Source organism: Megascapheus bottae, chromosome 31 (assembly GCF_031878675.1).
Source record: "Megascapheus bottae isolate mThoBot1 chromosome 31, mThoBot2.hap1, whole genome shotgun sequence".
In the NCBI taxonomy this organism is placed as follows: domain Eukaryota; kingdom Metazoa; phylum Chordata; class Mammalia; order Rodentia; family Geomyidae; genus Megascapheus; species Megascapheus bottae.
Window position 1 is genome coordinate 8,787,820 of NC_143539.1, and position 16,525 is coordinate 8,804,344.

A 16,525-nucleotide genomic window follows, 5' to 3' on the forward strand; every position below is an offset into this window, starting at 1 on the left:
CTCGGATTCGGTGTGGGTGGCTCCTGGGCTAGAGCACCAGCCTGGAGCAGAACAGCTCAGGGACTGCACTGGGCCCCGCATTCAAGCCCTCTTTCCTTTAGTTGGCCTGTCTTTTGGTGAGTGAAGTATAAAATCTCCCAGTATTGTGCTTTGGACTTATAGAACATGGGAGACCAGAAGTGCTGTTCATTGTCCATTGGTGCATCAGTTAACCACTATGATTTCCTCTTCATGGATCATTCCCTTTGTTAATCCGTCATGACTCTTCCAGTCTCTTCAGACTGATTCTAATAAGTCGATCAGATTACAATGTGGCTCTTCTGGTCTTGCAGGATACATTTGTATAAAAGATATTTGTCCATCCATTCACTCAGAATTTTTGTTCATTGTGAGACGGGTCTCTTGGAGACAACAAATCATTGGACCTTGTCTTTTGGTCCAATCTGTTGCTCTAGTCTTTTTGCCAGTCTTGGGGCTGGAACTCAGGGCCTAGGCACTGTCCCTGAGCTGTTTGCTCAAGGTTAGCACTTCTACTTGAGCCCCAACAGCACTTCCAGCTTTTTCTATGTGGTGTTGAGGAATCGAACCCAGGGCTTCTTGCATACTAGGCAAGCACTCTACCACTAAGCCACATTCTTAGCCCCATTAACGTTGAACGTTACGGAAAAATGGGTCATTTTTCTTGCTTGTTTTCCCTTAGTTCACTTATTTCCTTTTGCTGTGCTTACTAGTGTGTGTGTTTCTTTGTTTTTGTCATTGTGGGACTTGGAACTCTGGACTTGGGCACTGTCCCTGAGCCACAGTGCCACTTCCAGTCTTCTAGTGGTTAACTGGAGATAAGAGTCTCACGTTCTTTAGTGCCGGCTTTGAGCTGCAATCCTCAGACCTCAGCCTCCTGAGTTGCTAGGATTGCAGGCTTGAGCCACTGCGCCCAACTGGAAGTCTGATTTCTTGGCTCCTGTCTACTAGCAATTCTGTACGCCTCTTTCAGTTAGGTGGGACTTGCTCTTGAGAAGTTTCCTGTTATTTGTTGAATAGGTTTTCAGTGCCTTGAGTTTTGAATACTGCCTGGTCTATCCCGGCTGTACATGTACATACATTTGATCTTTTTTTTTTTTTTTGCCAGTCCTGGGCTTGAGCTCAGGGCCTGAGCACTGTCCTTGGACTTTCTCAAGGCTAGAGCTCTACCACTTGAGCCTCAGCACCACTTCCGGCTTTTTCCTATGTATGTGGTACCAAGGAATCGAACCTGGGCCTTCATGTATGCTAGGCAAGCACTTTAACCACTAGGCCAAACTCCCGGCCCTATTTGATCTTTTTGATGGATTCACCAATTATTGAGTTTCTCTGTACTATGTTCTGAGTGGGTTTTTTTTTTCCTCCATGCCTTTGGCTTTTTTTGTTCTAATTTCTCTGTTTTATCCTCCACTCCTGAAATCCTAGGATACCACAGCCTAACATTCCTGCCGTTTGTGCCCAGCACTCGTGGAGGGGGGGCATAGTAGGTCGTGGTAGAGGCAGGAGGAGAGGTGTTGTTCACGTGGGGGTGCCAGGATGGCTGGTCACTCGGAACCCCTATGGGAGCCGAGGTCTCGGGGGAAGAGTTGTGTGAGGAGCATGTTGGCTGATGGCGCATGTCTCCTGGGGTGTGCAGCTGATAGGAGGGGCAGTGGGGCTGTCCTGGGTCTGCCCCTGCAGCCACGGCTGCCAAGGATCCATGCAAGAACACAAGGGCTCAGCCATCTGTGAGGACTGAGAGCGCGGTGGGCCCTGCCTCACCACTTCCTTTGCACCAGATCTCTCTCCACGCACGTCCTTGGAGTGCAGTTGAAGGCTGGCTCCACCCGTGGGGCATCTCCTGTGCACACTGTGGGGATGCTGGATGGAGACAGAAGGCCTAGCGCACCGGTGCCTGCTCGAGCTGCTCCACAGGCACTCGTTTCTCCTGTGGACCTCTCTTCAGTCCAGGGCCTCTCAGTGTGGGAGGGAGGGGCATTTCCCACACAATCCAGTGCCATGGAGAGATGTGCCACGCCCAGGTCTCCAGTGCAGGGAGAGGGGCTGGGGATGGCGTGGACACAGCCCCGTGTGCCTGTGTTCTGTTAGACGATCACTTTCTTTTTCTCATGGGACTTAAACTCTGAGCTTGGGCACTGTCCCTGAGCTTTTCAGTTCAACTACTCCACAACATCGCTTCCTGTTTTCTGGGGGTTAATTGGAGATAAGAGTCTCATGGATTTTCATACCCGGACTGGCTTTGAACCCTCATCCTCAGATTTCAGCCTCTGTAGCTAGGATTATAGGCATGAGCCACCATGCCTGGCTAGATCAATTCCCTCTTTTTTTTTTTTTCTTTTTTTTTTTTTTGCCAGTCCTGGGCTTGGGCTCAGGGCCTGAGCACTGTCCCTGGATTTTCTCAAGGCTAGGGCTCTACCACTTGAGCCACAGCACCACTTCTGGCTTTTTCTGTACATGTGGTACCAGGGAACTGAACCTAGGGTTAGGCCATACTCCCGGCCCCTGATTTTGTTTTTTGGTAGTATGTTTGAACCTAGGACACTGCAGCTGCTAAGCAACCACTTGTCATTGAGCTACATGCCACTCGGAGATGAAGGTTTTGTTTGTTTGTTTTTTGGTGCCGTCCTGGTACAGAACTCTCAGGACCTCTATGTGCTCAAGACTAGCACTCTACTGCTTGAGCCACAGCACCACTTGGGGTGTTTTCTGAGTAGTTAATTAGAGATGAGCGTCTCACAGACTTTCCCCCTTTTAACTGTGATCATCAGATCTCCGCTTGAGCCATCGGTATCTGGCAAGGCTTTTTTTTTTGCCAGTTCTGGGGCTGCTTCTGCTCAAGGTTAGTACTCTACCACTTGCTCCACAGCACCATTTCTGGCTTTTTCTATGTATGTGGTACGAGGAATTGAACCCGGGTCTTTGTGCATGCTAGGCAAGCACTGTACCACCAGGTCAAACTCCGGGCCCACAGGCCTGAGCTTTTGTACTCAGGGCTGGTGCTCTAACATTTGAGCCAATCAGCAGTAGCTCCTTGTTTTATTTTGGAGATTAGAATTGCTCCAATGACAAAATTCTCTACTTCTAATTAGAGAACATAAGTGGCAGGACAGTGGCTTTGAAGCCCAAATCACTAAAGGGCTGAATCAGTGGTGTAAGAGGGCTTCATGCATGCAAGGCCCAGGTTCACCCCAACACTGTCAACTGAATCCTAAAATCTAAGCCAACGATTCCTTCATTTACTTTCCATCTGGGACCTCTGATGTACAGTAAGCTGAAAAGGCCTCAGCACCTGTGACTGGAACTCAGGCGCTTTATTGCTCACAGTGCAGCAAAGGTTGACTAAGCCTTCCTTGGCCTGAGCCACCCTTTCTGCCAGTGTTGTCTGCACCACCCAGGGTTCTTTCCATCTCCCAGGAGAGTTATGGCACGAGGCCTCGTGCTCTGTACACACAAGCCCACAGAGACCAAAGTGGGGGAGTATGCGTAGGGTGAAGATCTCCCTCCCTCTAGCTGAAGGGGCACACCCTTCCCCAGAGGCCAGGTTTTTGTAATTCGAGACCCCTAGATCCTTATATAAATTCCTCTGAACAGAGTCTAGCCACATGACTAAACACCACCGGAGCAGCAGACACACTGGGCTCCTGTGAGCAGGGAAGGACGTGCTTACACCCCCCATGACACCCATCACTGGATCAGCTGACTCAGCAGAGCTGCATGTTCAGTAGCTTGTTGACAAGTCAATTTATGCTATGCACATTTTCAGTGGCACTGTAATCCTGCACGCAGGAGGTTGAGGGCAAGAGGATCTCGAATGCGAGTCCAGTTTGAGTTGTAACCTGACATGCTGGGGTGCTGCCCAGTGTTGGGGTTCTTGCCTAGATGCATGAGGCCTCTGAGTCAATCCCAAGCAAGTGAAGGAGCAAAACAAAACTTATCTTTCATTTGAGAAATAGATAAATTTCTTTGGCAGTGGTAAATTTTTCATCCCCCAAAATGACCTGAGTAATTCAGTGTCTGCTTCTGTATTTGTTTTGTTGTTGTTGTTGTTGATCGTGGGGCTTGAACTCTGGGCCTGGGTGCTGTCCCTGAGCTCTTCCGCTCAAGGCTACCACTCTATCTCTAAGCCACAGCCCCACTTCCCATTTTCTAGTGATTAATTGGAGTTGAGAGTCTCGGTCTTTAGTGCCTGGGCTGGCTTTGAATCTCGATCCTCAGATCTCCTGAGTAGCTAGGTTTACAGGCATGAGCCACCGCCCCGCGCCTGGTTTTTTTTTTTTTTGTATGTTTTTGGCTGTATGTTTCCCCAAGACGTACACACCTCTGGGGGTTGGCAGCAGTGTTCTGCCTGTGGCAAAGGCCAGCCTCGATTTTCCTGCCTCCCTGGTGCTAGGATTGTAGAGCTCTGTGCCTCTACAGTAGGAAGGTCTTTGGTTTTGAAGGGGGAATTTCCCCTTGTCATGGGTTGGGGAACAATTAAGAATGAAAACGTAGTTGGGGGACCCGGAGTTTGGCCTAGTGGTAGAGTGCTTGCCTCGCATGCACGAAGACCCAGGTTCAATTCCTCGGTATCCCACATACATAGCAAAAAAAAAAAATCCGGAAGTGGTGCTGAGACTCAAGTGGTAGAGCTCTAGCCTTGAGAAAGCCCAAGGACAGTGCTCAGGCCCTGAGCCCAAGCCCAGGACTGGCAAAAAAAAAAGAAAAGAAAAGAAAACGTAGTTGGGCACAGGTGGTTCAGGCCTGTAATCCTAGCTACTCAGGAGGCTGAGATCTGAGGATCACAGTTCAAAGCCAGACCAGGCACTAAAGCTGTTGAGTCTCATCTCCAATTAACCACTAGAAAACCAGAAGTGGCAATGTAGCTCAAGTGGTAGAGTACTAGCCTTGAGCTGAAGAGCTCAGGGACAGTGCCCAGGCCCAGACTTCAAGCCACATGACTGAAAGGGGGCGGAAAAAGGATGAAAATGTATTTCCACAAATTAGATGGATAATGTGCTAATGAGTGAACACATAAGCCAGGCAGACAGGACTCTGCACAGACATTTTCAGAGTCTATGTCAGGCCTGCTGATAGCATTCAACCTGCTCACTAGAGGACCCACCAAGGAAAAACCCACTGGAGCTGGGAATGGGGTGTAGTAAACCTACTTGTCTGCTATGCACAAGGCTTTGAGTTTGGTCCCTAACACTACAAATTTCTCATCTCTTTTGAGTGAACAAAAGAGACAGGCAATCTACCACTGAGTTAAGATAGGGTCTGGCTTCCTGATGGGTACACACCTAGGCTGCCATCTGCCTACAGGAAGGTTTTCTTCCTGCCACAGCCAGGATGACAGGAAGTCACCACTGTATCCAGCTCTCTAGGAAGAATGGGGTCCAGAACTTCCCTGGTTGAGCTGGCCTCAAACTTTAATTCTCCCAGATTCAAAGTTCAGGCCTCAAGCGGGGTGCTGGTGGGTCATGCCTATAATCCTAGCTACTCGGGAGGCTGAGATCTGAGGATCATGGTTAGAAGCCAGCCCTGCCAAGAAAATCCATGACACTTATCTTAACGAGCAAAAAGCCAAAGTGGAGCTGTGGCACAGGTGATAGAGCACTAGCCTTGAGTAAAAAAGCTTGAGTTCAAACTCCAGGATTGGCGCAGGCAGGCTTGTGTGCATGCACACATCAGAGACAGTACACACTCAAGACACCACATGTTGGACAAACACACAGCAACAGACTCAGATATTGCTAGAGGGAGTGTAAGGAAGTCGTAGAACATTGTCAGGTGGTTAAAAGGGACCCACATTAAATATCATGGGCCCAGGAGTGACAGCCTCTTCCTCTGTTGTAAAGGGCATGGCCAGGAGCACATGGCACTGCTCACATCCAAAACCACCAACTCCCCATCTACAGGTGCAGTGAGCTGACAGCAAACCTCCATACCAGTACCTGCCCAGTCCCTCCCAAGGGCCAAGTGACCTGCTGGGATGATTCAAAGCATAGGATCTTCAGTTAAGCCTGCTCCTGCCCCTGTTCTTCTGGAATTGCTAAATAAGGGCTGTGGCCTTCCTGTAGCTCTTAGCCTCCTGACTAAAGGTGGAGCTGTGTGGCCCCCTTGCCTCCAGATGATATAAAGTACCAAGTACTGCACTCAGTAAGCTCCATAAACTAAAATCCTTTGGGACAGAAATGAGATAGAGCTGAGCACTAATAGCTCATTGCGAAGGATCTTAGCTACTTGGGGCTGAGATCAGAGGATCACAGTTCAAAGCTAATCTGGCGAGGAAAGTCTATGAGAATCATATCTCCACTAATGTAAAAAAAGCTGAAAGTGGAGCTGTGCTCAAGTGGTAGATTATCCGTATGCACAAAGAACTCAAAGACAGTGTCCAAGCCCTGAGTTCAAGCTCTAGGACTGGCACAGAGGGGGAAAAAAAAGATCCCATTGAAATAGTGTGGTTCTCACAGGCTGGGAATAGGTACCAGTGAGCAGGGAAACTATTGCCACAGGGCAAAAATGTAGACAAAAGAGATATTGAACTGTTTAACACAAGGAATGATAATGTTTGAGGAGAGAGGTTTTATACTTACCTAATATGAAAATACTAATGAAATCCCTTTGTACACTAAATGCTAATAAAAAATTAAAATGGATCTCTCTCTCTCTCTCTCTCACACACACACACACACACAAACCCTGAAGACAGAAGACAAAAGCAAAATCCCAGGTCTCAGATTCACAGTTGAATCCTACAAGGTCTTTAAAGAAGAACTTGCACCATTCAATAGGACAGGAGGAATCACTAGCACTACACTTAACCCAAATTATACAAAGATACAACAAGTAAAAAAGAACTGTTGACCAAACTCTTTAAGGAATCCTCAATGAACACTTGATAACCCAATTCAACAACTGACCAAAAGGATTACTATGATTGGGCTTGAAACCAATTGGGGCAGAAAAGTCTGCAAGACTCCCAGCTCCAATAAAGCTGCAAGTGCTCCATGAAGATTAGAGTTTCAGCTTGGTGTGCATGCGTATACCTCCTCCCATCCCCCACCCCCCAAACTAATACTGGCCTGGGGCGCTGTGGCATGCATTTCCACAGTGGCACAGCACCCAGTGCACCCGGCTCACCAGGCGCACAGCCTGTGTGTCCACGCAGGTACCCGCAGGTACCCGGGGGCTTCTCCACCCCAGAACCGTGCCTGGAACCTCAGGCCCACAGCCAGGAAAACTGGGGCCCCAAGCCTGATTCCCTGCGCCCAGTTGCCCTGGGGCACCTGGGAACCGCACCCACCACCTTCTGCCACCTTGCCAAGACTTCCATCCTCACGGAACCACAGGAAACCAGCAGTGGCGCTGGGTTGACTGAGGTAGAGCGCTCGCCTTGAGCACAGGAGCCCAGGAACAGTGCTCAGGCCGAGTTCAAACCCTGGGACAGACAGAAAAGAGGAAAATAAAAATCCAGAATAACACCAATATATATCTAATATGCATGGCAAAAAGTTAAACCGGCTGGGGGCCCGGGGGTTTGGCCTAGTAGTCGAGTGTTTGCCTAGCATGCACAAAGACCTGGGTTTGATTCTCAGTACCACAACACAGAAAAAGACGGAATTGGTGCTATGGCTGCAGTGGTACAGCTCTAGCCTTGAGAAAGTCCAAGGACAGTGCTCAGGCCCTGAGTTTAAGCCCCAGGACTGGCAAAAAAAAAAAAAAAAAAGAAAGAAAGAAAGAAAGAAAAAAGAAAAGAAAAGAAAAAGAAATTAAAACAGAAAAAGCCAGAAATGGTGCTGTGGCCCAAGTGGTCAAGTGGTAGCCCTGAGCTAAGGAACTGACAGTGATGGTGTAGGCCCAGGGGCCTCTTCTTTCATAGTTTTGTGTAGTCCCTGCACAGGCAACACTAGGCCCTTTCATTAGGGCAGTAAGTAGCTAGCCTCCACCCCTTTACCACCCTTCTCTGGGGCAGCTGACCCTCAGCCCAGTTGCAGACACCCCTTCTCAGCCATTTGGACGGTATCCATAAATCCAGTCTACCAGGATGAAGCCCCTGGACCTCCTCTCCACCCTCCCCCCAAGGTCACCCCAGACAACAGTCCGCACTTCTTCTGCTTGGTTCTTGGCAAAGTCTGCCAAGAAAAAAACAGCCACAAACCCAATGGAGGTGGGGTTACCACCCAGCTATGTGTCAAGACGTACATAGGAACCACTCACTGCCTGAAGAACTGGCAGTGCTTGGAACATCTTACGTGGTTAACCTTCCGTTCGTGGGACACTTGCCTCGTGCATAGTGAGAAGCCACGGGGAGTCCGGGGAGTGGGTGGGCGGGGCTGGTGGGAGGGGTCAGGGTGTGTCAGGATGCTTGGCCTCGCTCATCATGACACCCTGCCATCCGCCGTGTCCAAGGGTCTGCGGAGTGAGCACGAGCGGAGCCACAGCCCGGAAGGAGATGGACTCTGTGGACACTTGCAAGCATTTCCAAACAACAAATGAAAGCGAAACGAAGGGCCGGGCGCCGTCCCGAGCGGTTTTTTTTATGTCACTGGAGGCCCACTCCACTTGCAGGGGTGTTTTTGTCTGCTCTTGTTGGTCCTGGACCTGGACTCGGGCCTGGGCGCCGTCCCACGGGCCGGTGGTTAGCTGCCGACGGGAGTCTCTCGCCTCCCGAGGACCTGGACGACCGGGGTGGGCGCGCCGGGCTCCCGGGATGCTCTGCTCCCCTCGCGGGCAGCGGACACGCGGCTGGCGCATGCGCGCTACCACGGAGGCGGCGCGGCCGGCGGGGCTGCCCCGGCACGCGGGCCGGCGGGCCAAGCCCCCGAGAGGCTGCGGGGCCGCGCCGCGTCGGGACTTCGGGCCTGGGACACAGGTGCGGTCAGGTGACGGCTGCGGCCGCGTTCAAAGAAAGGGGCGCCACCCTGGACTCCCGGCCGCCGCTCCCCGCTTCGCCACGGCGCCTCCCCTCACACCTCCGGGCTCCTCGCGCCGGCGGCCGAAACGCCTGCCCGCGGCTCCCCCGCTCTCCCTCCTCATTGGCCCGCACTCCGCGCAGAGGCGTCTGGGTAATGTAGTTTCCGCGCCTGCTGCGCCCTGAGGGGCGGCTCCAGCCTCTGCGGACTGCCCCACTAGGGCTGTTTTTTTTGGCCAGTCCTGGGCTTGACCTCAAGGCCCGAGCACGGTCCTTGGGCTTCCTCAAGGGCAGAGCTCTAGCTCTTGAGCCTCAGCGCCGCTTCGCGCCTGCTGGCGAGCACGCGACCACGAGGCCAGACTCCCGGCCCTGCTTTGTCGTTCGTGTGCTGGTTCCGTGCCTCGGAAGTGCACCCAGGCGACGGGTGTGCGCTCTGCGTGCTACTTCAATCTGTAGTTTACGGAGGAGGAAGGACCCTCCAGCGTGGAGGACTGCTGACGTTTTCCACCCGTGAACCGGCGTGTGTGCAATGGGGTGAGATGAAGGAGCCCTCAGACGCCCCCCCCCCCGCGATCCACGCTTCCTGCCATGCGATCCGTGGGGCTGGTTATTTTGGACATGGAGGCTCGTGGACCTCCCTCCCCAGATTGGCTTTGAACCTGGATTCTCTGGAGTCATTGGGACTCTAGGCATGAGCCTCCAGCACCTTCCCGTGCCTTCAAGGCCTTGTTCTGTGTCCTCCTCGCTTCTCTACGTTAACAGGGCAGACCTGGGGTCTGTTTGCAAGCTTGGCTTATTACACTTAAAAATCATGATCTCCAGCTCCAGTCATTTGCTTGCAATCAACCTACTTCCATTCTTGATATGTGACAGGTCATGCCTGTGGATTATATACTCACACAGCACATGTGTATCTACGTATGTGTGTGCACGCATATCTCATATGGTCCTCACACAGCCCCCATTTTATACCCCATTATAGAAAATGGCGGTGGACAGAGATCTCATAGCTGCTCAACGGCCAGGCCTAGGTTTCCCTGGCTCCTGACTCTAGACCCCACGCTGAGTAACCACTGGGTCACTTCCCCAGTTTCCTCCCAGGCCCTGCCCTCTCCCCACACAGCACACAGAGGGCAGGCACACAGAGCTGGGCTGTCCAGGTTTTATCGAAACATGTGAGTCAAGTCAGCCGCAGGTGGATGCGGGTGTCTGGATTCCGGCATCGGGGTGGAGTCCCCCAAGCCCCGGTGTGGTCATGGTGGAGCTCTGGTTAGGCACCAATGGCAAAAGACTCAGCCCTCTAAGACTTAGACATGCTTTCCACAAGTAACTTCAGATAAAACAGCTTACACTCCGTGCTGGTGGTGATGGTACTCTGAAAAAGAGAAAGGTGGGTAGGGATGGAGGTGATGCACTTCCTGGAACCCTGGCAGGATCACCCAGGACCAGCTCTAAGATCACCCCACTTTGTCCCAAGCAGTTCAGCCCAAGGCAGCAGGAAGCTCTGGCTCTCAGTGAATCTGCCCCAGCCTAGCTGGAGGCCAAGCACCACTATCGAGACTCAGGGACAAAGGTCGCCCCAGTCGGGGAGAAAGAGCTAAGAAGGTTCTGGAAGACATAGGTGTGGGAGAGGCAGCAGAGTCTGGATTTTTGCAAGTCTCCTGTATGATGGTATTGTCAGGTATAGGGGATATGAATGTGTTTTAGACATACGCCTGTAAGCAGGCGCTGGTGGCTCAAGACTGTAATCCTAGCTACTCAAGAGGCTGAGATCTAAGGATTCTGCTTCAAAGCCAGCCTGAGCAGTAGAGTCCTTGTGAAACTTATCTTCAGTTAACTGCTCAAAAACTGGAAGTGGCACTGTGGCTTAAAAGTAGTCTAGCACTAGCCTTGACCACATGGGAGAAGGCCTTGACTTCAAGCCTCATAACTGACCAAAAAAAGTACAAATAAAAAACCCCATACATATATACATGTTGTAAACAGGCACCCTGCCTGCCTTTATTAGTACAAGAAATTCCTCATAGCTGGGTACTCTGGCTCATGGCTGTCACCCAGGCACTCAGGAGGCTGCCATCTGAGGATCAGGGTTCAAAGCAGGCCAGCACACAAGAGGCCATGAGTTTATTTTCTCTAATTAACCAGCAAAGAGCTGGAAGTGGAGCCCTGGTACCAGCCTTGAATAAAAAGAAAGCTAAAGGACAGCGTCCATGTCTTGAGTTCAAGCCCCAACTACCAGCACACATATGCTTAAAGACTTTTGGAGCCAGGGTTAAAATTCAATTATTGTTCCATTAGTCCCTTAACCTAGGAGAGAAAAGCTAATTCATGTTCTTTGTTTTTCTTCTTTATCTCTTTCTTTCTTTCGTTGGTCTTGAAAGAGTGTCCCTGAGATTTTTCTGCTTAAGACTAGTATTCTACTACTTGGCCACACATCCACTTCTGGTTTTGGGTGGTTCTTGGAAATAAGTGTCTCAGGGACTTTCTGGATGGGCTGGCTTTGAACCGTGATCTTCAGATCTCCACCTCGTGAATAGCTAGGATAAGCAGTGTGAGCCACAGGTGCTCCGCAGTACTGTCTGATATTATTCTATCTACCCGCTGTGGGGTCGCTCACTGAACATTGGCTGGCTGTGCTCTGTGTTGGCATCACCTGCCCCGGCTGCCACACTTTCCTGAAGGCCTGGCTGTGAGCAGGAAGTCATCTACCATGTGGGACGCAGAGAGGCATTACCATGACCACGAAATCCAAGAGCTTCGCTTTCGCTCCAGCCTCATTGTAGCAGTCCTGTATCTTCTCGAAGGCTGCCTTTTCCTCCTCTGTGGCATTGACTGCAGACAGGCTGGTCCTTAAGGCCATATTGCTCCCCAAGGCCAAAGAACCGAAGACTCCATAAAACACTGGACAAGCTTGGGCTGTAAACACAGTCAAACACAGTCAGAAAAGCTTTTTTTTTTTTTTTTTTTTTTTTTTTTTTGTGGGCCATGGGGCTTGAACTCAGCCTGAGCGCTGTCCCTGAACTCTTCAGCTCAAGGCTACCATCCTACCCTGGAGCCAAGCCCCACTTCCTGTTTTCTAGAAGTTAATTGGAGACAAAAGTCTCAGGTCTTTTTGTGACCAGGCTGACTTTGAACCTTGATCCTCAGATCTCAGCCTCCTGAGTAGCTAGGATTACTGGCATGAGCCACCACACCCAGCTAGGAAAGACCATCCTTTAAAGCTCCTTCCATGCCGGGTGCTGGTGGCTCTTGCCTGCCATCCTAGCTACCTAGCAGGCTGAGGTCTGAAGATCATTATTAGAAGCCATCAGGGACAGGAAAGTTCCTGAGACTGACGTCCAGTGAACCACCAAAAAGCTGGAAGTGGAGGTGCTCAGTGTTGGGCAAAAAGATCTGCAGTGTACCTCCAGAAAATGGGGAATGGCTTAAAATGGCAGAAAACTAGTCTTAAGAAGAAGAGCTCAAGGACAGCACCTTCACTCAAGTTCAAGCACTGTTTCTGAACCCCCTTCCCACCAAAAGGGCCCCTCATCCAAACTGCTTCCCAGGAGGCCACCCCCACCCATCCCTAATATCCCCCTCTCGTTGGTGGCCCAGAGATTTGGGGTTTCCTCAGGATTCTAGGCAGGGTCCTCGCAGACATCCCCTCTACCTGTCCCTACACACAGCTTGGAGAGGCCTAGGGAAGGATCCAGAAGACCATCTGTCCATTCTGCTGCCCCTCCCACCTGTCTGGAAACCCAGTTGTGTCACCAGCAAGGTCAGCACAAGCAGTGTCTGCTTCATGGTTATTCTGCTGCAGGCTCAGCTCAAGGCAGGGTTTCTGTAGCTTTTTAAACCCCTGTCCAGCCCCTGTCCAGCGCTCACCCTGCCCCTCTGACACCCACTGCCAATGGGCCACACCCTCTTGAGTCCCCAAGTGGCCCCAGGGCCCAAGGGGTGGGATGAATAAACAAAGGAAGTCCCTCCCACCAGGAAGCAAATGGTTGACATGTTTGTCCTGATGCTGAGGCCTCTGGGGAAAAGGTTTGAACCTTTGCCGAAAAAGCAATAACTGCTGACCTTTTTAAGTGTCTTCATTTGGAATCCAATGTCCTGTTGTCATCACCCAAAAATCATCCATGCTTCCTGGCCTCATCATTCCCCTGGCCTCCATTGCAGGAAGCTCCCCAAACCAGGATGGGGAGCCAGCCACAGCAACCAAAAGTCACCCAGAAAACTGGCATCAGCCGAGCTCAGAGCTGGGGATGCGGGTGTATGTGCAGACCCAGCAGAGATCATTTGAATACCTTAGCTGCTGCTGTGTCCAGCCTGGGCCTCCCCAAGAAAAGGTGGACACCGGTTTAGGGTTCAAATACTCACTTGAGAGGGCATATAGGGGGGCTCCAGAGCCTGCAAGGCCCTCATGCACCTGCTTACTCTCCTGAAGGAATAATTCCTGGGTTCCATTTTGTGTCAGTCATACGGCTTGAAGTTCAGTGTGCCTGAGATTTTTTGTTATTGTTGTTCTAAGATTGTTCTGTACCAACTTGAGTCACAGTTCCATTTCTTTCTAGTGATGAACAATCTTATGGACTTTCCTGTTGAAGGTGGCTTCAAGCCATGATCCTCAGATCTCAGCCTCCAGAGTATTTAGGACGACAGGTATCAGCCTCAGGTGGCAGGAGTCTTTTATTGTGGTCTAAATAACCGGAAAAGGTCCAGGGGGACGGAGCTGAGGGCTGGGGTGAACTCGCTGGTAGAGTGCTTGCCAAGTACCCAGGGGAACTGAGTTCTGTCCCCAGCACTGCAGAAGAAGAATGGACAAACTTTTTGGGCCATCAGCTCTCAGGATGACTCAGCCAAGGTCCTAAGATCAAACAAAGATCAAGAAAGGGTTACCATTCTCAGGTTCTCCACAGCCAAGGCTGCTGCCCCTAGGACCTGGCACCTGTTTCTGGAGGTCCCAAGTGTGCATCCTGTTTGACCTTGAGTTGTTGTCGTTGTCGTCATCGTCCTCCTCCTCCTTCTTGTTCTTCCTCTGCCACCACAGCCGCCACCGCCGCCGCCTGCTCCTCCTCCTCCTCCTCCTTCTCCTCCTGTTCCTCTTCTTCTTCTACATTAAATTATGCCAGTCCTAGGGCCTGAATTACCCCTGACCTTTTTCACTCAAGGCTAATGCTCTACCACTTGAGCCATAGCTTTTTGGTGGTTAATTACACAGAATCTCTCTTTCTTTCCTGGGCTGGTTGGTTTTGAAGTATGATCCTCTGATTAGCCCCTCCTGAACAGCTGGGATTGCAGGCAAGAGCAAAAGGCAGGTCTGCTGGCTGAATTCTCCTCAGGGTCAAAGGCCTCTGATCTACCATGTACCCTGAACCTTCAGCACACCTAATGGAAACAGAGAAAGCCACCTGCCTCAGAAGACAAAAAACCCTGCCCCAGTATGGTGGCTGTATGATCACACCTGACCAAAATGAAGATCATGGTTCAAAGGCGGCCCTGGCAGGAGAGTCCTTGAGATTCTTGACTCTACTTTCCCACCAAAATGCCATAACTAGAGCTATGGCTCCAATGGTGCAATGCTAGCCTTGAGTAGAAAAGGCCTTAAGATCAAGCCTGCAAGACCTACACAAATACATACACACACATACATACGTATGTACACCCACACCTGCAGCAGTAAGAGGCAGGAGTTATGGACCTGAGTAGAGCAATGGATTAGCTGGAACGAATCCTTGTGTCAGATGTCCAGTACTGCACAGAATGTAAAAGACGATGGACAAAGGGCCGAGGCTTGGGGAGCATGGGGGTGAGCTCACAGAGGCCGCAGGAGGGGGGTCTGGGCATGGACTCCACAGAGGGAGAGGCCACAGCAAGAGGCTGGACTCTTCCTCAGCTCCTGGCTGTGCAGGGGGATGAGGAGAAGAAGATATGACATCCAATCCCACAGAACTGTCCCTGGCTCTGCAAGCAGGGGGTGACAGCCAGTGCTCCAGTAAACTACTAACTAAAGGACTACCAGTTACCCAGCATGGAACTCATTCCTGAAAATATAAAATCTCAAAAAAACCCTAAACCTAAACCATACATAAGTGTAAACACTTACTAGCATTTTCTCAATTAAAATAATTTTTTGGTCTGTCATGGGACTTGAACTCTGAACCTGGGCACTAGGCTAGCAAGCTACCACTTAAGCCCCAGCACCACTTCTGAAAATAATTGTTAATAAGACAATGAAAAAGTGATTTAAAGAATCTTGTGGGCGCCGGCCTCGGCGACTGAGGAGAGCAGGTGGAGGAGGAGGGGGTGGCGGGGGGGAAGATGCTGCTCTTGGGCATAAATTGCCATGGATTAGGGATCATTTCTCAGACTCAGGTTAGAAGTGAGAGTTCAGATAAGTGAGGCCATCCTTGCTGCTTGGAACACCTCGGAAGGGGAGAATGGATTTATCAGGAGTGAAAAAGAAGAGCTTGCTAGGAGGCAAAGAAAATAATAAAAAGTCCAGCACTAGCGGCTCCTTCTCCTACCAAACACAAGTCTGGGATCGCTCTAAAGATAAAGGGGCCACCAAGGAGTGGAGCGAGAAGGACCGTGGCAGGGATGAGACCCCGAAGCGCCGCAGTGCTTCTAGTGGAAGCAGCAGCACCAGGTCTCGGTCCAGCTCAGCCTCCAGCTCCGGCTCTAGCACCAGCACAGGCTCAAGCAGGGCTCCAGCTCTTCCTCTGCATCCAGCCGTTCAGTTCCAGCAGCTCCTCTGGCTCCCCCAGCCCTTCTCGTCACAGGCATGCCAACAGGCATGCCAACATCCCCTTCCAAACCCAAACCCCCCAAAGAGATGAAAAGGACCCACCACGGTGCATACTGGACGGCTCACCAGGAATGTGACCAAGGATCATATTATGGAGATATTTTCCACCTATGGAAAAACTAAAATGGTTGACATGCCTGTAGAGAGAATGCACCCTCACCTATCAAAAGGCTATGCAGATGTGGAGTTTGAGGATCCAGACGAGGCCGGGAAGACGCTGAAACACAGGGATGGAGGTCAAATCGATGGCCAGGAGATCACAGCGTCAGTCCTCCCAGGAGAATGCTGCCACCACCTCCCATGTGACGAGGTCACGCTCTCCCGCCACAGGAGCCGCTCCAGCTCCAACTCCTCGAGATAAGCAAGGGCCCCTGGCTCGCCCCTGCCATCTGTGCCCACCCAGCCCAGACTTGTCACTGCACTAGCCAAGGAGGGCCTGTGACAAAGGACCCCCTTTGGGGTGCACGCTTGGAAGGCCATGGGCTAGGCAATTCTGCAGGCGAATTTGGCTGCAAGTGCTGTGGATTTGGGGCTCTGTTTCTAAGGTGCCCTGTAGTTTTTGGGCTAGGAAGTTCACCCCTTCTCTGTTCCGAGTGTTTGGAAACAAGACTCAAGGTGGCACTGCTCCCAGCCTTGCCACAGGACACTGGGGCCAGCCTGGCGACCTGGTCAAGCCCCTGCTCTTCCTGCCCAGTTACTTGCAGGAAAAAGGGACCAAGTTGCTGTTCTTGTTAGGCCTGGCCCTGCCCCTGCCCCACTCCTCTTCCCCCGAGTTGGCTGCCGTGAATGGGTCTGTTCTCCTGTCCTCACTCATCATGCCCCTG

At 51.3% G+C, this 16,525-nt stretch overlaps 1 protein-coding gene and 1 pseudogene across 1 annotated transcript; one reads left to right on the top strand and one right to left on the bottom strand.

Annotated features, from left to right (window-relative positions):
• Nucleotides 1-10,059: 10,059 nt before the first annotated feature.
• LOC150043999 (androgen-binding protein homolog) lies at nucleotides 10,060-12,903 on the bottom strand. The gene is made up of 3 exons (XM_090322078.1): nucleotides 12,640-12,903; nucleotides 11,646-11,827; nucleotides 10,060-10,286 (listed from the first exon to the last, which is right to left on the bottom strand). Exons 1-3 carry the CDS (start codon nucleotides 12,695-12,697, stop codon nucleotides 10,212-10,214), a joined length of 315 nt encoding a protein of 104 aa, XP_090178204.1. The 5' UTR covers nucleotides 12,698-12,903; the 3' UTR covers nucleotides 10,060-10,211.
• Nucleotides 12,904-15,237: 2,334 nt separating this feature from the next.
• Nucleotides 15,238-16,062, top strand: LOC150044000 (uncharacterized; annotated as a pseudogene).
• The last annotated feature ends 463 nt before the right edge of the window (nucleotides 16,063-16,525 follow it).

What these genes read in the sequence shown, in the direction of transcription:
- LOC150043999 (XM_090322078.1), bottom strand. Translation starts at nt 12,697, where the DNA reads ATGAAGCAGACACTGCTTGTGCTGACCTTGCTGGTGACACAACTGGGT. An exon ending in ACAACTGGGTTTCCAGACAG is followed by an intron (nt 11,828 to 12,639) that starts GTGGGAGGGGCA and finishes CTGTGTTTACAG; the next exon opens with CCCAAGCTTGTCCAGTGTTT. An exon ending in TCTTGGATTTCGTGGTCATG is followed by an intron (nt 10,287 to 11,645) that starts GTAATGCCTCTC and finishes TCTCTTTTTCAG; the next exon opens with AGTACCATCACCACCAGCAC.